The 22,974-nt window shown below is 44.7% G+C and overlaps 1 protein-coding gene across 2 annotated transcripts; it reads left to right on the top strand.

The window, feature by feature from the left end:
- The first annotated feature begins 1,830 nt into the window (after nt 1-1,830).
- On the top strand, nt 1,831-19,140 carry LOC147008958 (tubulin alpha-1 chain-like). 2 transcript variants are annotated; one of them, XM_085864342.1, is made up of 6 exons: nt 1,831-1,987; nt 9,129-9,432; nt 11,614-11,762; nt 15,117-15,269; nt 18,038-18,565; nt 18,771-19,140. In XM_085864342.1, exons 1-6 carry the CDS (start codon nt 1,985-1,987, stop codon nt 19,065-19,067), a joined length of 1,434 nt encoding a protein of 477 aa, XP_085720468.1. In that variant the 5' UTR covers nt 1,831-1,984; the 3' UTR covers nt 19,068-19,140. The 2 variants fall into 2 exon arrangements, with proteins under 2 accessions (XP_085720468.1, XP_085720467.1); XM_085864341.1 differs by lacking the exon at nt 1,831-1,987 and having other exon boundaries at nt 9,123-9,432.
- The last annotated feature ends 3,834 nt before the right edge of the window (nt 19,141-22,974 follow it).

Genomic DNA, 22,974 nt, shown 5'->3' with positions numbered 1-22,974 from the left:
ATAGTGGGACGACAGGCTGTGCGTTGCGTTGGTTCGGGTAGGTCATATCTTCAAACCCATACCCTCCAACGCCACATCCAGTGAATCATGCAGCCTGCTACTGAGCGGGTGCTTTGCTCTCCCAATCCGAAACCCCACCCAGGAAGGGCATGCCGTGGAACCCTGTTCAATCAAGGTGGACGCTGGAGCGTGCTTCACGGAGCTCCGCCCCGTACGAAGGCATTCTTTTTTCCCTCTCGTGGTATTTAAGAGAGGGGCGCGTCTGAGGAAGGTGGAAGGGTGCGAGGGCTGTGTGGAGTCGTGAAAGGAGGAGTTCTGTGGACGAAAGTTCTTGTGTGGTTACGAGCAGCGGTTGCGAGGAACCAGTTTGTTCACGGGGGCTGTTACGTGGAGTTATTGGCTGGCTTTGACCCCGACTATTCGCCACGCGAGCTCTGCCACGAGCTACGAATCCCACGCGTGCGACTGGGACCAAGCCGACGATCTTTGGCAGGTGCCGCACTACAGAGTACGCTTTCCCTCCGACGACCAGGTACCCAACGGACTCTGACCCCCAGCTCGTCTCTCTCTCTCATCGGCTGGAGGGTCCAATAAAGAACTCTGGGTTTCTTTTCATTTGTGTGTATGCCTGCGTGTGGGCCCGTCTTGAAGTAGAACTGAATAAGTGTTTTTGTATTTGTAAATTCCTGCATATTCGTTCAAGTTTCGCCTCTTCTGTCTTTTGATTTTGCTGTAAATAAATTTATTAGAAATGAACCCAGTCTGTTTCCGTTCCTCCTTACATTGGTCCAGCATGATTCATATCTGAGTTTAGACAGGGTTTCATCCCCGGTAATTGGTACATCGTAGCCGGGACGTCCTGGGCAGGCCCGCTCGATTGCATCCGAGCCGGAGTTGGTAGGTGGAAGTCGATACTCTACCGTAGCTGGTAGAGTGATCCGGTTCGGCCAGACGTTCCGAGGGCGTGAATCCCCGGTAGCCAAGACTGCGTGGTTACTTCGGTATATTGGATTCGGACAATTAACCCTACGCCACGCGGTCGAGATATTGGCGTTTCACGGTCGAATAATCGACCCGCCGGCTTCGGAGTTATCCGCGCGACGGCCTGTAATTCCGGGGAGACCGGTGGGAGACGGCGTAAACTTCCCCACCTGGCGGTCGTTCTCGCCACCGACCCCGACCCACAACACTATCAGATTCCAGTCGAGCCGGCTGATGTACACAAGACGGACATTACCACTCCTTTTGTGCCTTTTTGTGTTTGTGGGTACCAAAGTTGTAATTGCATTTTAATTGTACAGCTCAGTGTAATTCGACCTGTTATTATAACTGTACTCCGGTTTTTTTTGAAATTTGATTTCAGTTTCCCTGATTGTAACCGGCTCAACTCACACCTGAACTTCTCGAGGTTGTCTTTACCTTTACCTTCTTCACGAGGTTCTCGCCGGGAGAGATTTATTTTCCTTCCACTTCGTCACGGCGAACTGTCTTACCTCGTCTCTTTTTAAATGCGCAAACACCGAGCAAACCCCTTTTCATCGTCAATCGTTCCGATACAGCGCGTAATAGTCATTGAATGGCGCCACGACTTGGCTCGTCGGGGATATCTCGCTATCAATGTTCGTCTCCGATTTCCAAACGAGCGTGAAACTGGTAAGTAGGTGTACCATGCAATTTAAAAATGTTCAAGCTGTTGCCAAAAGTGACGTACGGCAAGGGGCGTGCCTCTCATAGCTCCGCCCTTTTCGGGGAGGGGCGTGCCTCTCATAGCTCCGCCCTTTCGGGGAGGGGCGTGCCTCTCATAGCTCCGCCCTTTTCGGGGAGGGGCGTGCCTCTCATAGCTCCGCCCTTTCGGGGAGGGGCGTGCCTCTCATAGCTCTGCCCTTTAGGGGAGGGACTTGTCCACAGGAGGGGGTGCACGTTTTCGGTCGGTCCGAGTTCATTGTGACCGGCGTGAGGCGGGAAACGTTTCACATCGAGCAACATGGTAAGTGAAGGGTCTCGTCGCGTTCGCTCAGTTACCCCGTGGGTTTATAAACCCGCCTTATCCTTCCGTCCGCTTATCACGTGGTTTAAAAAATGTTGCTTTCCAAACGATCGTGCTGTGTGTGTGCAATACTTTGGCGTCGAGAGTTATTGAGTAATGGGGGGGGGGTCGTTTAAACTAGTACAGTGCGGGCCCCGTCCGAGGGCCTGGGAAATGAGTGCCGTTGTACACGCTCGGTGGTGGTGGTGGTGGTGGTGCGTCCTCGGTGTACTTTATTGATGACCTCTTGCGCCATGTTGTGTTGGGAGATTATTTTGAACTGACTTTGAGAAGATTGTTTGACTTTTGCCATTTCAATTAAAAAAAGAAAAAAAAATTGGGATTATAATGTTAATTGAGGCTGAACAAAAGGAACAGTGTGTATATAGAGGGGGAGGGGAGGGGAGGGAGTAGGAGAACACCAACAGCAGGGATGAGGGACAAATTTGAGGAGGACTTGGAGAAACAAGAGATGTGGTGAAGAATATTGGGTGGGGGGGGGGGGTTGTGGACAATGTGGATGCTGCCGCAAACTCTCAGAAAGGACAAACTCTAAACTTGGGAGGTGGAATTGGAATGGGTTCACAGAGGTGGAAAAGATCATGGTTTTAGATTGGGGATGGTCTGAGATGGTGTTGAACATCTGTCTTGAAGACCTGGAAGGAATGAAATTGTGAATCGGATGTTAAAGTTGGTTCTGCAGGTGGCAACGAATGAGTGGATGTGAACGTTGATCCTGGATTTAGGTCGTGTGAGCCCTGCCGACCTCAGAAGGATGACAGGCTGAGTCAACCCCACCTTGTATTAATTCAACAGCCGAATGGGATTTGAACTCAGGATCCTAGGATTACAAGCCCAACACCCTAACCGTTAAGCCAAACCAGGCCAACACCAGCTTGCTGGTATCCTGTGTCGGAGTGGCGACCCGTCCAGAATTGTGCCCAATAGCCAAGGAGACTGCTTAGGCAGCACCAACGCTCTGCACAGAGTACGGTCCCAATGGATGGATGGAGCCCTGCAGAAACGTGAAGATGAAGGAGGGGGCAGAGCAGGGGAGCAAAGGGTGCAAGACCAGAAAAGGGGGGCAGTAGAAGACTGAGAGACCACCGACCTGTGTGCGTTGGCGAAGTGAGAAGTCCATTGACTTGGCTTCATCACGGTAGATTCCAATGATCTTGAAGACCTTGGTTTTCACGGTGTCAAGCTGAATAATATGTGAGGCAGGGGAGCCAGCCCAGAGGAGAGAGCGGTACTCCATCAAGCTGTGGATAAAAGCCTTGTCGGAGCATAATGGTTCAAGACCATGGGTGTTTCTATTCATTACGTCTTATTCGACCATGACTACATCTGTTGATTACATACTTTTGGAATGTACCTTTGAGACCCCTTCAACTCCTCAAGACCTTTATAACCGCTTACATCCCTTGACCAAAAATCCAAATCCATTGGGACCATATTCTGTGCAGAGCGTGCCGGTGCTGCCAAAGCAGTCTCCTGGGCTATTGGGCACAATCCTGGACGGGTCGCCACTCCGACGCAGGATACTCGAATGGCTCGATCATCCCAGCAAGCTGGTATTCATTTTTCCGACCTCGGAAGGATGACAGGTTGAGTCAATCCCACCTGGTATTAATTCAACAGCTGAGCAGGATTTGAACTCTGGACCCGAGGATCCCAAGCCCACCACCCAAACGATTACGCCAACACCAGGCATATCTCTTGACCTTTAAATCCTCTTTAGACTCCATAGATCCCAAACTACTATTGGTTTAGACCCCTTAAGACCCTTTAAACCTCTGAGACCTCCTTCGACACTATTATTGGAAAATACCCTTTAGACTCCTTTAAAACCACTTTGACTCGTTAGATCTTTACACCCCTTTGACACCTGAGACCCTTTGGTCCCATTTAGACGCACACCACACTAACAGCTAGTATCTTCTTATAACATACAGATTATACTATTTTCGGCAAGTCATGTGCAATCTCCACTGACCAGCATGTTGATCACTGAATTGATTGACCAATCAAAAGGTAAAAGCCTATTGTTTTTGAGGCTCAAAGGGGCAAGGTTGTAGCGACTGGTTTCGCAAATTCCGGTCTATGACTGCTGGTGTTGTTTGTCTTTGAGCAGGATATCTCCAAAGTTATGGACAGATTCAGATGAAGCTTGGTGGACAGGTTGGGTGTGTGATGAGGATGAATTGATTAGATTTTGGTGAACGTCCGGATCCAGATCCAGCTCACCAGGTGGGATACAAAACTTAAATTGTTCAGCCTGGTGGTGGTGGTGTCCGAATGCCGTTCCGTTTCACTTCATGTTGTGCTGCTTTAAAATGGTGTTTTAGGATTTCACAATTGCTCCTGACATGGAAACCGCACCAACTTGCTAATTACTGCATTGGAGTCACAAGTACACAGATCAAAAGTTGACGCTGTACTCGTACAGGTTTGACCTATAATTATTAAGTGAATGTAAAATTAGGTCGTCATGATGTTTGATTCGTGTTGTGGTGATGTTTGAGGGCAAAATGGCAATTAACGTAAAGTAATAAATTGCTTACTAATGATTGGCTTTGAAGTGCTTTTGCCCGATGCTGTCGGGATTGAAGCAGATGGGGGGGGTTACAGACCCATACTTAGTGACGAGTGAGCCCACTTAGTGCTTGGATGGGAGACTGACCTCCATGGGGAGACAGAGTCACCTCTAAACCATCTGGTCAGGGTTGTGTTTCCACGTGGAGTCTAATCCGTCTAAAGCTGTTGTGTTTGCAGAGGTTACTATGTGAGTGATCATTAAAAAAAAAAAAAAGGCAGTGCAAACTTGTAGTAAAGCTAGTTAAACAAGTAAACGACATCAGTCTGAAGAAAAGGGAAATAATAATTATCAGTGCTCACTGTGTTGTCTCAAATCATGAAAAATGATTTCATAATTCTCGCCGAGTCATACCGAAGACTTTTAAAAGTGGTACCCGCTGCTTCCTTGCTCGACTATCATCGTTCAGAAGAAGAGAGTACGGATATTCAACCATAGGTTTGCAATGGCCTCGCCCTCCTGGGATTGAAGTTCCTTGCAAGGAAACTCGTATCGTGGATATGAGTTCACTAATCATTGTGTGGATCGTTACACAAACCATTTACCTCCGGACACTTTCTCAGCAGCAAAAAATTGTAAACAAAAACAAACACCACTTCCTCAATAAGTAATTTCTCAAATGGTGCCTCTGTTTTGTAGCATCACCGGAGGACAACCTTTTCATTTCAACCTCCTGTTGTAAGTCCTCCATCGAGAGCTCAGTATTTGATTTCTGATTGCCATCCGACTTCATGCAGCGCAGAGATAAGTGACATTCATCACCCAACTCGGAATGTGTAATTACGAAGACGTGGGGACAACTCAGAAATCGTCCTCGAGCATTAGACTAGATCAACAAATTGGTGCAAACTGCAGAGGTGGTGTACGTAGAGTGGGGCGTATCCAGTGTTGTAACGACTATCTGGCTTACTCTTGAGGCGACAGCGTGCCAGGGTGTCCAGTTCCTAGTCTGTAGCTTGCTCATACTAGTAACAGCCGAGTATAGCATTGGTTCGTCACTACATCGGTCTATAATTACCACCACCTGTTGGCTTTTACATTCCATGTGTGTTGAATGATGATCTATCGTACTCTCCGAAACCATAGTGTGTCCTTGTATTTGGTGGAGCAATTTGATTTCCACTCGTCCATCGACAATTTATAAATATCTGGTTTCCCTGTTGATGGCTGCTGGGAGTAAAAAAAAAAAAAAAAAAAAAAAATGGACTAATTATATAATTTACTATTGACAATGCCAATCAATAAAACCTGATATTCAAAAAATTCAAAAAACAAAGTTGACCAAAAATAATTGGAGGTTGAATTCAGTGACCCGAGATGCAAATCCTGTTCACATTTCAAGTCAATGTGATGGAAATTGAGGATTTTTGAAGTACCACCTTAGTTGTTGACCTTTGGCCGATGTTGACCTTTTGACCTCAAACAATAGGCTTCGTCCTGATGACAAAGTCAACCATGTGGTGAAGATCGGTTTAAAATTGTGACCTGTAGGTGACAGACAGACAGTAAGAATAACAAAATCGACTGACCAATATACTTGAAAAATCTTCGATTTTGCAACGAACAAACACACAGAGAGGGGTGAAAACATGACCTCCTTCTACCTTCGGCTGTGAAGTAACAAAAGGAACAGCAGAAAGTGTGTTGGGGTGAGGTGGGGGCAACAGCACGGCCGAGAGACAGAATAGATTGCAATGAACAAACAAGGTATGTGAGTAAGAATGACAGGTAGCTCTCAAGATTTATGGGAGGGGTGGTGTTTTCATGGGGGTAGAAAAGATCATGGCTTTGGATGGGTGAGTATCTGAGATGGTGGACAGCTGTCTTAAAGACCTGGAGGGAAGAATAAGATTGAAAGGAATGTGGAAGTTTGTTCCACAGCTATGGGAAAATAGAGGAACAAATGAGTGGAGGTGAGCAGTGATTTTTGGATTTTGGGAGAGTTTCACCAGAAGGGGGTTGATGGTGGACTACATGTGCCCTTGAGAAACCTGGGGGTGGGGACAAAGCACTGTAAATGGCCATTCATGGAGGTACCTGCGTTTGATGAGCACTACATTCTCGCTGTTCTGTTCTGTTCTGGGTTGCCGCTCTTCCACGAGCCTTAACTTTGTATGCAAAAATAAAAAGATGATCACCAGCCACATGACAATGCAACTTGCCTTAATCTTCATGAGATGGCCCCAAAGATCAAAGTACATGCCTATTGGGAGGTTGCACTCTCGCAGTGTAAAACACTCAGCCAAACTTAAGGGTCCCCAACAGAAGGCGATGCCTTAACATAGAATTTGACTGTAGTTGGTCCACTGCAGTTCAAGGCCAAAGTCGTGACAGCACATGGCCCTATCCGTCGGGGCGCATAATCCAGCCTATTCAACTGCTTCTCCTGTAACTTAAATTCTCTCTCGCACGGTCAAGAGAGCAGGGATCGGGGAACTCTGCAACAACAACTTGGCAGTTTCTATCCAAATAGTCAAATTCACCACCTTCGCATTACCATTGCTCAGGGCCCATACAGGTAGAAAATCTTAATTTGAAAACGTAAGAGGAAACTTTTTCATACGAGTCATGGCGAACAGAAACGCGTGATTACGAGAACAGCACTCTGAAGAGCACATACCTCCGCCGAGCTGAACGGTTATGTTTTCTATTCCACCGATAGTCCGGATCTGGATCTGGACCTCCAAAATCGAATTGACTTGTTCTTGTGACCTTCGCAACCCGTCCACCTTAACTTTCACCCAAATCCATCCAAAATAGTTTGAAACATAGTGCTATCTTTCGTTTTTGGCCCCATCTCTCAATGGTGAAGAATCACTTTAAAAAAATAAAAATTCTCGTATCTGGATCTTCACCAAAATCAAATCGTTTCGTCCTTGTTGCACACCCAACCCGTCCACCAACTTTCGTCGAAATCCGTCCGTAACATTTGGATATATCTTGCTCACAAACAAACAGACAGGGTTGAAAACGTAACCTCCATGCCACCTTCGGTGGCCGAGGTGATAATCCCGCTAAATTTAAGAGGTCAATAAGTTACATGCATCGATAGGTTCTATACATGCACATTACAGAATGCGTATGTGCACAAGAATATCTTCCGCTAATTAATCGAAGGGAAATTGGCATTCTGTGAATTTTTCCGACCACAAAAAAATGCTTTTTCACACTATCGAGTCGGAGCCAATGAGGGTTTCCTTCCTCTCACACGAAGAACTGAGATTTTGGCGTTAACGTTTTTGTTACCTGTAAAATATACTTGCAATCAACCTATTGTGAAGCAGACAAAATTAAATAAATGTTTCCGATACATTGAAGTGTTCAATTGGTTCTGTTGACCCCCCCCCCCTCCTGACTTATTATTATTATTATTATTATTATTATTATTATTATTATTATTATTATGTTTCAGTGTTTTTGAAGTGATCGTCAATGCACAGTTTTCCGCAATGTCCATACTTTAAGTCTGTCTGTCTGTCTGTCTGTCTGTCTGTCTGTCTGTCTGTCTGTCTCTCCCTCCAAGAAGTCTCTTGTTTGTATTACATTTATGATGCTGCACAACATTGAGGGATCTTTTTGTTAATTGCAGCACACTGGCATTAAAAAGCGTTTTATAAAATGGATGATCGGCAGTGATCAATGCATTGATCGGCAAGTTATGTAACCACATATTGGCAAAGGTTTTTCAGCTTCATTCTTCTCAATGCGATCTTTCTGATTTGAGGCCCAGGTGTGTCCAGCTTGCAGGAAAACAAGCCGGAAAAAACAAAGTCTCAAACATCTATACATTCCTGAAGCAAGACAAGATTTTTTAGCCGCGTCTTGCGTAGCGAACGCTGGCTCTAAGAGAGCTCCGTGTTGTTGTTCTTCTTGTTCTTCTTCAAACAAAACCTTTAGGACTCGGCTCTTTTATATACAGGATCCGGATCTCCTTAAATACTAAACACTTGTACACATCCTCACATTGAGGGTGCCTTTTGAGAGCGTCTATCATCAACTTTTAAATATATTCGGACATTTGCTTTAAAGTTTCGAAAAGTTCACGTTACTATTTAAAGATTATTCCATTTAATGTGTTGTAATTTCGTAAATACACGATTTTCTCGTCATGAACAGGAGTTTCCATGACGGCTCTCGCTATTGGCTCCATCAAGGCACGTGACGAAATATCGGAAGTTGTTGTTGTTATTGCCTTTAGGACGCGGCTCTTGGACACATTTGTCCTTGTTTTTTGTTTTTTTATTAAATGCATCTTACAGTAGATATCCCCAGGATTTTTACCGTGGAATTTTATTTGTGCGGCGAACAAGATGAACTTCTCATGCAGCTTCTTGGACACTTGCAACATGAAAGTTGAGCTTATGAAACGATTTTTATTATCTGGGTTTTTAAGAGTATAATTATTAGTCACGAGGTCTTTCAGCTTTTGTAATTGGGGCGAAGGAGACAACTGGCTGTAAAACACCATCTCGCGCCCCTTGTTCCCTTTTCCTCCTCTCTATGCAGCGGGAGTGCATCTCCGTCCACGTGGGTCAGGCCGGCGTACAGATCGGCAACGCTTGCTGGGAGCTCTTCTGCCTGGAACACGGCGTTGCCGAGGACGGTACACTCCTCAGCAATGCAAAATCCGACGGACAGCAGATTGCTGCAGCGGGGAGTTATAATTCTTCACTGGTGGGTTCAGGAGGGCCTGGCGGTGCCGTGCACGTCGGGAACCGCAACGACTCCTTCAGTACGTTCTTCTGCGAGACAGAAGCCAAGAAGTACGTGCCGCATGCTGTGTTTGTCGACCTCGAGCCCACAGTGGTTGGTAAGTGTTTGTGCTCCAGGTATTGAGCAGTTAATCTAAAGTGTACATTTTCTTAATAAAGATTGAGTTGGTTATTATTATTATTATTTTTTTTTTGACACTCATTTTCTTTCAAACAGAAAAATTGCACTTTATTAGAGCACTCCCTCCCTATCGAGTGCAGCCTGTGGCAGCTAGTTGCATTGGTTGGGACGCGGCTATGCCGCTGATGCAGTGTCCCCCTTACCAGTACAATGGTGCTCGTTTTGCCGACCTCGGAAGGATGACAGGCTGAGTCAACCTCCTGGTGTGTTTTAAATCAGCAGCCAACGGGGCTTGAACTCAGGACCCTGGGATTCCAAGCCGCCACCCTAACCACAAAGCCAACACCAGGCTCATTCGAGCACTGACTGCCTTGTAATTAACTCTCGTTCCTTATTTGCTTTGGTGTTGTTTCCTTTTCCACTTAACCATGCTAGCCATCCATCCATTGGGACCATACTCTGTGCAGAGCGTTGGTGCTGCCTAAGCAGTCTCCTTGGCTATTGGGCACAATCCTGGATGGGTCACCACTCCAACAGTATACCAGCAAGCTGACACTCATTTTGCCGACCTCAGAAGAATGACAGGCTGAGTCCACCCCACCAAGTATTAATTCAACAGCCAAGTGCGATTTGAACTCATGACCCTTAGATCCCAAGCCCACCAATCAAAACATTAAGCCAACACCATGCCATGCTTGTACATTATCACCTCCACATTACTCCCTCCACATCCAACATTACTTCTTCCTCAACGCTTTCATGATGAGAACTTAACGAAAGGTTTTACATACATTGTGAAATAAAAATGTTGGCTAAAACAATTTATTATCAATATGTTGAAGCATTCGTGGAAAGCATTACTTTGTGAATGTGCATACCTGTGTCACATGTAATGGAGTTGGAGTAGGCAGCCACCTGGTTTCCTCTTTTCTCCACCTCCGCTTTATCATTTTCTTTTCCATTCCCTGTGGTTCCACATCGTCCTGCGGGCGGACTCACCAACCACCCCAGGGGCACACGAGATGTTCGGTTGGGTGAGGCGTTCTTCAGCTCACTGCCAAAAAAGGAGAGGTTGGGGTGGGACAAAACTCGGAGGCGAGGCTGGGAAAACACCTCGGTCAAAGTGAATGTGGGAGATGTCGGACCAACCCCAAAAAGAGAGAGTGGGCATGAGGTGTCGATGAAGCCCAGTGAGTGAAGTCTGTTCAAAGAAGCATTTTCTCCATCGACCCCGAGAGTGAGGACTGCGAGGACAGCCGACGATGGCTCTGCACCATCAGCAGGGTTGTGCTGTATTTCCCCCTTTCTTTTATCCTGGAATCGAAAAGGTTGTTTGACTGCTGGACAAAGTGCGTTGATGAAGTTGCGGGAGATGGAGAAAAATGGGATTTTTCATAAATGTTGCTGTGTCGTCCGTTTCTGTTTGAGAAAATGCAGCAATAATTGTTTCTCTGTATGTTGGGGAGATAATTGTGAAAAAAAAACTTTTTTATTGATAATAACGATGCTCATGGAAGACCTGTATGATGATTAATATACTAACATTGGAGTGTTTGGGACCATGACTGGGCATTCGATGTAGAAATTAAAACGGTGGTTTTATCTGTGGAGGACAATGTGAACCTATCTTGAAGGGATCGAAGAGAGTGAGTTTTTGATGGACTTTAGAAACTGAATCCAAAGATGGGGGAAAGGGGGAAAAGTGGACAAACAAGTGGAGGTTTGCAGAGATTCACTAATGTAACAATATAAATAGATTTGGGAATGTCTCAATAAACATGATTAATCTGTTGAGACAGAGATGGGCGGCATGCATGATGAAAGCGGGTACGAAGCCGTATTGGCTCGATGCTTGTACCAGGCTTATACATGATGAAGGTGGGTACCAGGCCCTGGATTCCATAAATGGAGATACCATTGATCTTCAGGGCTTAAGACTTGACTGTGCGAGGTAGCGTCAAGTAGATGAGGATTGTCAGAGCGAAAATCAGCAGCGAAATCGATTTCCTTGTACTTGAGCAAACTTTGCACATCAGGTGGAGCTGAGAGAGAGGGGATTTGACATTGCATGTGCAAGTGTGTAATGTGTACGTGCAATGGAAGTCCTAACCAGATGGTGCGCGGTGTACTTGTTGTCTGCTACTGTGTACGCATGTAGACGAGGTGCGGACAGGCCCTTACCGTCGACTCTTCCATCCGGAGCAGCTGATTACAGGCAAGGAGGACGCAGCCAATAACTACGCTCGTGGACACTACACAGTCGGAAAAGAGATTGTAGATATGGTGCTGGATCGTCTCCGTAAGCTGGTCAGTGACAAACTACAATTAAAATGATAGTAAGAACACGAAGACTAATTACTCTCGGTCTGGTGATTGATTGAGCTGTACTTTACATTCAATATTTGGTGTATTATCATTTATCAATATAGTGTCTTCAGAAAGTATTCACACCCCTTAACTCTTGTAACAATTTGTTGTGTTCCACCCTGAATTTAAAATGGATTAAATGTAATTTTTTTGTCACTGATCTACACAAAATACCCCCCCCCCAACTCCCCCATAATGTCAAAGTGAAAATATGATTTTCACAATCTTTACAAGTTAATGAAAATCTGAAATGTTTTGAGTCAGTATGTGTTCAACCCCTTTGGTATGACACTCCAAATTGAGCTCAGGTGCATCCAGTTTCCTTTGATCATCCTTGAGATGTCTCAACAACTTGATTGGAGTCCACCGGTGGCCATCTCAATTGATTGGACATGATTTAGAAAGAAAAACACATTTCTATATAAGGTCCCACAGTTGACAGTGCACGTCAGAGCTGAAACTCTCCCAGGAAGTCCAAGGAACTGTCGGTAGAACCAAGATATAATTGTGAGGAGGCATAGATCTGGGGAAGGGTAAAAAAAACACAATTTTGAGAGTGTTAAAAGTTCCCAAGAGCACAGCGAGCTCCATCATTAGGAAATGGAAACAATATGGAACTACTTGGACTCTTCTTAGAACTGGCTGTCTGACTGAACTGATCAACTGGGCAAGAAGGACCTTGGTCAGGGTGATGATCAAGAACCCAATGACCACTCTGACAAAACTACAGAGTTCCTTGGCTGAGATGGGAGAACCAGCCGGAAGGACAACAATCTCTGTAGCTCTTCATAAATCGAGGCTTTATGGGAGAATGGCCAGACGGAAGCCACTCCTGAGAAAAAGGCACGTGACAGCACACCTGGAGTTTGCAAAAAATCACGTGAAAGAGAATGAAGCAAAAGATTCTTTGATCTGATGAGATGAAAATTGAACTCTTTGGCTGAATGCAAAGCGCTACGTTTGGTGGAAACCGAGCACAGCTCGTCACCCATCCAACACCATCCCTACCATGAAGCATGTTGGTGGCAGCATCACGCTATGGGGATGCTTTTCCGCTGAGTGGACAGGGAGACTTGTAAGGTTAGAGGGAACAATGAATGGAAGCAAATCCTTGAGGAAAACCTGCTTCAGAGTGCAAAATCCTTGGACTGCGGTGAAGATTTACGTTCCAACAGGACAATGACCCCAAGCATACAGCCAACGCAACACTGGAAATGGCTTCAGGACAAGGATGTGAAAGTCCTTCGGTGCTCCAGCCAAAGCCCAGACTTGAATCCCATTGAGAATCTGTGGAAACACTTGAACATTCCTGTTCACCGACACTCTTCATCCAACTTGACAGAGCTTGAGCAAATCTGCATTGAAGAATGGGAGAAAATCCCCAAATCCAGATGTGCAAAGACGATACAGACATACCCAAGAAGACTCGAAGATGTAATCGCTGCCAAGGGAGCTTCTTCAAAGTGTTGACTCAGGGGGTTGAAATCTTATTCATGCAAGACATTTCAGCTTTTTGGTTCACGAGTCAGTAAGTGACCACTATATTTGTTACCACTATGTTTTCCGGAGAATTGGTTATCCCAATATTTGGTTATCCCAATGGCACCTGCATAGCCCCACGGAGCTCGATTTTTTTTTTATTTTTTTTTTTTTTTTTTTCCATTTTCGTCACAAGGTCACGAACTTAGAAAATGTCAAAAAAATCAATAAATTGGGCATCGAGCTCCTAGGGTTTTCAACTGTTTCGAATGAAAGTTGGTCTGCGAAGTACTACAACTTTCATTTACGTTTTTCCTGATTCCCACCAGTTTGCCCGTGGCGTCCCCTCGAAGGTCAAAAAATAAAAAAGGCGAACCGTGTACATTGCTCGTGAACCATCGCCGTCTCCAGACTTGTTATTTTTAATTGATTTGTAAAAATTTCTAAAAACTTTTTTTCACTTTGTCATTATGGCGGATTTTGTGTAGATCGGTGATAAAAAAAAAATTCACTGCTTTGTCTTTTTTGGCAGTGAAACAAAATTGAAAATCATTCCAAAAGGGAAACTTGCTGTTTTTTAAAGACGTCATAAAGGACACAAACGGGCACGGAGAACAAACGTAATGTGTTAAATTAGGTGGTGTGTAAGACTCTGCATCAACGGCGATAAACTTCCCGAACTTATTTTATACGACACCTTTTAAATCATTTTTTTATTTCAGTTTAATTCTATATTTGAACACTGTGCCAGGTGAGGTGTTCTCCAACCTCTGTAGTAATCTAATTCATACCTTTTCTGGATAAGATGAAATATTTATTTTGAAATTTGAAGATGCTATTAACAAATTGCAACTGAAATGGACTTTTGTCATTTTATAGAAAATTTTATTAAAAAAAAAAAAGTTCTCTTTTAACTGTAATATCCAAGTACCTTTGGAGCGGAGGTTTGGGCCTTGAGAAAGCTTGAGGAGAGATTGCTGCAGAAGATGAAGATAAGGGTTCTGAGAGGGCTATTGGATATCTCTGTAGGAAATGAAGAGACGTGAGGATGGACAGGAGTAAGGGACATTAGCAAATGAGACACAGGAGGTGGATCTGTGTTGGTTTGGGTATGTGCTCAGGCAGGCCTTTGATTATGGATGCAATTGGCAGGACCAGAAGGGGTAGAACAGATTTGAAGTGGAAGGAGGTGGGAAGAGAGAGGATGATTGGGATCGAGGGATGTGAAAGGGAAAACTCATGCACAACTCTTGCATAAAACAACCACAGAAGAATGTGTGATGAATTGAGTAGTAGTCGTGGTCGTAATTGTTGTGAAAATTTTCGTTTTTTTTTTTAAAAGCTGAAGTATAGACTCCTGGAAAGCAAAATGAGAGAGAGGGCAGCAGGTTCATAGACTGATGGGAAGGGGGGGGGGATCAAAGGTTAATAGGGAGAAAAGGTGTCACACATGAGTGAAAGAGGGCAGAGGTGTCAGCAAGAGCAGAAGTGGATATGGTAGAAAGAATGTGACAATTGGCCACACTCTTGAAATATTGGAGGGGCACAGGACAATAGACACAGAGAGTCGGTTCCATAGACGAGAGAATAGAGGGATGACAGAACGAAGGTGAGTATTCAGCTGACAAATGGTGACGGTAACCAGGTGTGGGTTTCTGGACATGCATGTATGACCAGAGGGGGTCAGGGTAATTTCTCAGTAATTGATGTAAATGGGTTAATACCTTGTGTGGTTTGTTTATATGACTCCCTCATATTTATGGCCCAATCCCATCTCTCCCTCTTGCTCTGATTGTTGTCATCTGGTACCACTAGGCAGAGCAATGTTCCGGCCTGCAAGGTTTCCTCATCTTTCATTCATTTGGGGGAGGTACGGGCTCAGGCTTTACGTCATTGCTCATGGAACGACTATCGGTGGATTATGGAAAGAAATCCAAGCTGGAATTCTCAATCTATCCTGCACCTCAGGTAATGATCGTGAAGGAGTTGGTGGAAAGAGATTGTCACAAAATTATTAATAGCAAATCAATAAATACTTATTCAATGCTGTATATCTATCTATAATTCCAGGTGTGCCTGTGTGTCTGTGTGTCTGCGACCGCCGTTTCTCGACAACCGCCGGTCCGATCTGACGTCAAAATTCTTCTTCGTTTGGTATGACATCACAATTGATGCTGGGGACAATTGACGCTGGGAAAAATGTGCCTTCTCAAGGTTTGATATCGTCCTTCATCCATTTCAGCTGTTTCCAAAGGTTTGAATTAATTGTTCAAATTATTAATTAATCCCAAGGTTTGGGGGGGCGAGAGAGAGGGGGTGTGAGAATGGGGGCGGGAGAGGGGCGAGAGCGAGGCGAGACTAGGGGATGAGAGGGGGGGGCGTCAATTCTTCTTCGTTTGATATGACATCACAATTGACGCTGGGGACCTGAGTATGTTTCCCAAGTTGTGGCCATTTATGATACGGTTGGTCTGATCTCATTGAAACAATGCCCCAATCCAATCGTCGTTTACGAGAGTGAAGGAACGAAGCTGCACCTACGGGCCCGCACTAGTTACATTAATGTCAGGAATTCCTGTGCTTATTTCATCATGATTATCACAACTGTAATAGACTGTTGAAAATGATGACGTGCACCACAAGTATTTGACAAATAATGCTACACATTCTGTTCAGCTTTGCTGTTTACAAGACTCAGTGGTGTAATGGTTAGAGTGTCTGCTCTGAGTCTGGGAGGTCGATGGTTTGAACCCCGGCAGAATCATACCAAAGACTTTTTAAAGAGCAGGTTGGCGGTCACCAAACATGTTCTGAAAATTTATCAATATGATTATATGTGCATTAAATAGTTTGATGCAAACTATTGTGGTTGCCTAACTATTGGGAAAATTAATGAAATTTAACTCTGAAGTTGTTATTTCTAGAGGCTGTTGAAAAAAACAGCCGCGTGCCCATATATGGATGGTGACGTCACGTTCTCCAAAACAAAGCGGACGCTCACTCGCTCATTGAAGAAGTGTCCAGTTGAGCGGGCCGTTCTTTCGCTTTTTTTTGAGCTTGCAACTGTCTATATTATAATTTTTTATTTTGAATTATTGTAGAACAAAGTTATTTGGATATTTGGATATTTGTACATCATGCATCATATGTGTGTTGTCATGTTTTGCGAAAATGGCTGGAAAACGGGTAATCGCTCCCATCGATTCCCGAAAGAATCAAACATTCAAAGGAAGCAGTGGATAAGATTTGTACAAAGAAAACGGGTAAAGAGGACCCTCTGGATAGAATTGTCATTTGTGGTGACCATTTCACAGCCGAGGATTACGAAGGCAGAAACACATCTGATCACCACTCTGTGAATATGAGTTGTTGGTTGACAAGTTCTCCAGATACTGCTCTGTCACAGAATCAATTGTTGAGTTTAAGTGAGAAAAACCTTGAAATGTATTCTTAAAGAGTACATGGAAAAACACACTAAACTTTCTGAAAAAGACAAGCATGAAAAAAATTTCTCAACAAATGAACTTGTTGTTGATTAAATTACTTTTTTAACAGCATCAGCAAATTGGGCTATTTCATTTCAATTGTAAAAAAATTGATCAATTTTCCACTTTTTTTTTTCTAAATTTGGTAGAATATTTCCCAATGAGGCTAAACATGTTTTGGTATTTTTATGCCACAACAGTCTCTTGAAAGTTGGGGTTTGTTCTAACTGTTCACTTTCGCTGGGGTCAAGCTCAGCTGTCAGAAAGACTTCAACACCAAGGCTACGGTATATAATATATTTGGGTCCATTATTGATTCATTCTATTTCTGACTCTTGAGTGACTAGAGGGTTAAAAATTATTATATCAAGTCACAGACGAATCAAACGTTACATTATTTTATGCCTCGAACAAGAAAATGAAAATCTACAAACCAATCTATCTGGTGGAGTCGATCAGTGTGAACTGCCGGACAGTCAGTCCTGCCACTTGTACACGAAATAGGCCGTTTTCTGGCGCTTGCAAGTGGCTCAAATTTATATGTCTCATGGCCAGAAACTCCGTAGTATAAATTCCCATCATCCTCGGTAATATCGGAATGAAAACACTCAATTTCATCGCCGCTGAATTCACTCTCTGATTCGCATCTCGCCGTTGTTCACATGCTGTTTCCGAATATTCACGAAGTTCTTGGAGAACGTGACGTCATCGCATCTTCGGTAAATTCCGGTCTGTTTTTCGATCACCGAGAAAAGTTTTGACTTAAAAGTTAATTTTAGCATATTGTGAGTTTCAAATGTAAGAAAATAATTGCCCAACGATTATTAATGTGATTACAACCTTCGAATCACGCAAAGTCATCAGCGACCCAAAACCTGCTCTTTAAGAGTGGTACATGCTGCTTACTTGCTTGACGTTCAGCATTTGAAAAGGATAGAGAGTATTGACAAACTCGACCACAATACATGTTGGCCACCATAGTGCAGGTTTTGATCTGTGTAATGGCCTCGTCCTGTGTTGAAGTTACTCGCAAGGGAACATGTGTGTTACAAAAACCATTAATGGCCACTTGGAGTTTCTCAAACATGGTGAGAGTAATGGCATGTGAAGGGATGGGTATTAAGTCCCTCTTCATTGTATTGTCGGTTTCTTCACATAGTAATGTTGTTGATTGCGTGAATGGATACCTCCGATAGCAAGCTGTAAAGGTAGTATGATTCAGCAACTTTTTGATTGTGCTTTGCCCTGTAGGTATCGACTGCAGTGGTGGAACCCTATAACTCCATATTGACAACACACACAACCCTCGAACACACCGATTGTGCCTTCATGGTGGATAACGAGGCTATATTCGATATATGCCGGCGTAACCTGGATATCGAGCGTCCCACGTACAACAACTTGAACAGACTCATTGGACAGATCGTTTCCTCCATCACAGCCTCTCTGCGTTTTGATGGTGCACTCAATGTGGACCTGACCGAATTCCAAACGAACCTAGTTCCTTATCCACGGATACATTTCCCACTGGTCACGTACGCACCCATCGTCTCCGTGGTCAAGGCGTACCATGAGCAGCTGTCGGTGGCTGAGATCACGAACGCGTGTTTTGAGCCTGCCAACCAGATGGTGAAGTGTGACCCACGCCACGGGAAGTACATGGCCTGCTGCATGCTGTACCGTGGAGACGTCGTGCCTAAGGATGTGAATGCTGCCATTTCTACCATCAAAACCAAGCGCACAATCCAGTTTGTGGACTGGTGCCCCACCGGCTTCAAGGTGAATAGCAATTGATCATATAATCTTTACCAACACAATGCAAACCCCGAACGTTATTGAAACACGCTCTGCTTCGTTCCAAATCTGGTTCGGTAAACTTGATCTTTCAGCGACTTCAAATAAAAATGTGTGGTTATTTCATGTACTTTTCTTCTGGAAGAAACCTTTCAGGTTTTATTTTATCAGTAATGTTTTCCCCCTGCAGGTTGGCATAAATTATCAACCACCTACGGCAGTTCCGGGTGGAGACCTGGCAAAGGTGCAGCGTGCGGTCTGCATGCTCAGCAACACGACGGCTATTGCGGAGGCTTGGGCTCGTCTCGACCACAAGTTCGACCTCATGTACGCAAAACGTGCCTTTGTGCACTGGTACGTGGGTGAGGGTATGGAGGAGGGAGAATTCTCCGAGGCCCGGGAGGATCTCGCTGCATTGGAGAAAGACTATGAGGAGGTCGGGATCGACTCCACGGATGGGCTCGACGAAGAAGATGAAGAGTATTGAATGTGATTACAATACGTGCCATGGCTTTGTCAATATCCTCCGCCATCTAACAAAGACCATTTGATTTACCCTTTCTGCTTTTTTGGTCCTTTGAATTGATCGTGTTTTATTTCTTGTTTGTGGTTCACAAAATCTGCATCCGGATCTCAACCAAAATCTAATCGGCTCGTTCTTGTCACCGACTGAACTCATCCACCAAATTTGTCATAACCTGTCCACAAGTTTTTGAAATGCTATATATTGTTATGGGTGACAGGATTCAAACAAGGGTCCAAATGTCACTCCTGACTACGAGTGTTAAGCGGTGACGTCAGCAACTCTAGGTCTTGTTCCGAGCCCGCAAGCGAGCCCAGCGGTTTATTTTTTTTGGAAGTTTGTACAATCTTGCGGGGGAAGATGGAGGGGGCCAAGGACACCCGTGGGTAGCTGGCGACGTAACCCTTTCCTATGTGCTGGAGGTTTATTCAGGGGCAACAATGGTGTCTTTATACAAGTTTTAATGGAATAACTCACAAGCAGCATAGGCAAAAGAAATACACATAACACTTCACTGGAATGACCGTATCCCCTTAACACGCACATACACGCACACATACACATACACACACAACTATCTGATGAAGGCTGACACATTTTGAGACATCTAACTAAGGGATGGGAGGGGAAGTGTTTAAAATGACAAATGAAAAAAAAACAGCAAAAATAAGGAAAATGAAAAAGTGAAATTCAGGATTCTGGTTCAGGCCTGGTTGGCTTGCAGTTTCATGGTCTCCTTTTGTCTGTAAGGCAGAGGGTCGGCGATTCCAACAATCTGTTCTCCCCAGCCCCAGGCACGTCTGAGAGCATCACCAACACCCGGCTGATGGAAAGGTGGAATCAACTTTGGGAACGTGCCTGACAGCACAAAATCTGCCACGTTATTTAACCAAGACGAACGCCGGCTCTGCGACGTTTCCCCAAATGAATCTAAAACACATTTTTACTTACGATGCATTACACAGAGGTAATCGGGCACAAATTGCAAGTTCAACATATTCAACAACGAAATACAGGGCAAATGGCCCCAGTCTCGACGACATGGTAAAACGCCAAAAAGTCTAGTATGCCTTATTGGAAGGGATGATGCAGGTGATGACAGGTAATTGGGTAGCCTGTGAGCTGCTCTCTCTCTCTCGAGCAAAAAATTCTCCCTCTCTCTCGAGCACAGCACGAGTTCTCCATTACATCAACAAATCTCTATATATGGTCAATCATTCGCATTATCCCAAATGCAGAAACTGGCCCGACTCTGGACTTGTTCAACCAACCCGATGGATATGAGATTGCCTCCACTTAGTAACAATCTCTGTGTCGTGACTCTGGCATCACATCATAGTTTATCACCTTCACTTGGCCTCACACTGCCTGTGCTTGTCCACACCACTGACACAAGCCCTCCAAAATTGTAGCCCCAGGACTCCATCATTGCCAAACTGTGAACTTTGCGGAACCTCAACACTGTGCTCTTGTTGCATTTAGACTCCAAGGGAGCCGAGTGACATGGGCTCTCCCAGCTCCATGTGCCACTGGCCCACTATCCCTTGCTCAATCAATTTTCCATGACCCACAAGCGTCTTCATCCCTTGGCTCGGTGCATCCATTCATGACATAACAAACAGACGTGGGGTGGGGTCCCTTGAGTTTAAGGAGGGTTTTAAGGAAAAACTTTAGGAATATTCAAATAATGATGTCCTGAAAGGGGAAACGAGGAAATATTTAAGTAAATCCTCAAATCTTTCCTTAAGAATGCTTTATCCAACTTGGCTGTGGTCCTTGATTTTATATTTGTTTTTTATTTTTTGGATTTTCTTCATTGGCTTTGGGCTTTGGTTTCGTGTGTGTGTGTGTGTGTGTGTGTGTGAGACACACACACACACACACAGTCACCCTTCATTCGAATCTTAAGCATTCCAGCTGTCATCGAATAATAAAAGTGGGAACATTGGAAAAAGTAATTCATTTACTTGGCTGGAAGCTGATGATGAATTTACTTAGAACAAAAATTCCTTTCCGTTTCGTCATAAAAATGCTGTTTTTTTATTTTATTTTATTTTAATATTCATAAAAATGTCACCCACAATATCAACCTGAAAAATAATACGGTCGCCATGTTGGTGGTTACTGCCATGCTAAGCCAAACACATCTTCGGAGCTGCCGTATTCACAATCGCCATGCCCTCCGTATAAGTTTTCCCTTCAGTGTAAAACAACCAAAGTGACTGATGAAAGAATTTTGAGCTGACAGGTGTCACGGGCCTTGTGAAGATCGGCCTCAGTGATCGAGGCAGCGTATGTTGTGTGGTGTCTGCATGTTGGTATGTTGTCTGCACCGCCCAAATACCTCTGTGGCATTCTCTCAAGCAGGGCTTTTACCATGGAGGTTACACGGGTCCTTCTAATATTTCCGATTTCCGATGAAGCTTGATGACTTCGTCCCAGTCTGAGCGGTGTCCCATAAGCTGTTAAGCTTGAGTATGGGTGAATGGAGTCACAAGTTCGAGAAGAAGCAAGAAGTGGTATCTCACCAGTGGGCCAATTCGACGTCATGTCCATGGAATAATATGATTCGCCGGTGACTTGGGTGTCAGAAATGGCCAGTGGCCGTGGGAATAAGCTGCTCACCAAAAGTGGTCCGATGATAGTCCCGTGGTTGAAAATAGTGAAAACCCACTGTGTGTAGATCCACGATGCGGCATGTGGTATGAAGCTTCGTGAGTCAAGAGAGGAAAAGCATCGCTGAAGATAGATGGGGCTGCGACTGCGGTTTCACTTCAGTGAACTTCAGATAACGTCTGTTTAACTCCAGTGAACTTCAGATAACTTCTGTTTAACTCCAGTGAACTTCAGATAACTTCGGTTTAACTCCAGTGAACTTCAGATAACTTCTGTTTAACTCCAGTGAAATTGAAGTCCGCGAGTTATTGCCACGAAGGTGTAAATAGCAATCTGCGAGGCAGGGAGGTGTTGTCACCCTTCAATTAAAGCCTTCCTCAACACCCATCCCTTGAGGAGGAGGGCCAAGAGCATGATGGTAGTGTGGGGGCGAAGTGATTTGTTAGAAACCAGATAATCAACCACACCAACACTACTGCCATTGGTTTGACGAGTAAATGGAACAAAGTTCATGATGTAAAAGAACTTAACAAATTGGCACCGATGAAAAGTAAACGACAAGAGGGTCCTGCCATTGCTGTTTATCAGCAGCAGAGGGTCCGGCGATGTGATTGACGATGCCGGACGAACATGGTCGGACTCGTCAAGCATGAAGATGGCATCGACATGATTCACAGTGAACGATGGCGCAACATGGCGGCTTCACGATGGCGCAACATGGCGGCTTCACGATGGCGCAACATGGCGGCTTCACTATGGCGGCTTCACGATGGCGCAACATGGCGGCTTCACCATGGCGGCTTCACGATGGCGCAACATGGCGGCGAAACATTCGAGTTGCGTTCACTTTGGTGCACCCACGATGGCGCAACATGGCGGCTTCACTATGGCGGCTTCACGATGGCGCAACATGGCGGCTTCACCATGGCGGCTTCACGATGGCGCAACATGGCGGCGAAACATTCGAGTTGCGTTCACTTCGGTGCACCCACCATGCGCTGATGGACACACAGCTCGTTATTTCCTTTCAATTTGTGCACTGGAAAATGGGAATTCACTTTGGGACACGCATCACACGTATCACGTCATCTCCTCTGGTCCCAACTATATATTCCAGCTCATTTGGTCCTAAACTCAAGATTGACTGTAACACCCGCACGTAACTATTGGTGAGTTCAACATTTTACGTTTTTAAGCGCTCACGACTTGGCGTGAGTCCCATTACCAACCGTTCCTCATGAACAGTTTCGTCGGA

Source organism: Eptatretus burgeri, chromosome 18 (genome assembly GCF_056783735.1).
Source record: "Eptatretus burgeri isolate ZD-2024b chromosome 18, Ebu_testis_v1, whole genome shotgun sequence".
Lineage (NCBI taxonomy): Eukaryota > Metazoa > Chordata > Myxini > Myxiniformes > Myxinidae > Eptatretus > Eptatretus burgeri.
This window is presented reverse-complemented; position numbering and strand designations above follow the sequence as displayed.

Excerpts from the sequence above, each read along its gene's own strand:
- LOC147008958 (XM_085864341.1), top strand. The coding sequence starts at position 9,123 with ATGCAGCGGGAGTGCATCTCCGTCCACGTGGGTCAGGCCGGCGTACAG. Across the intron at positions 11,763-15,116 it reads TGGATCGTCTCCGTAAGCTG|GCAGAGCAATGTTCCGGCCT; the intron begins GTCAGTGACAAA and ends TGGTACCACTAG. Across the intron at positions 15,270-18,037 it reads CAATCTATCCTGCACCTCAG|GTATCGACTGCAGTGGTGGA; the intron begins GTAATGATCGTG and ends TTTGCCCTGTAG.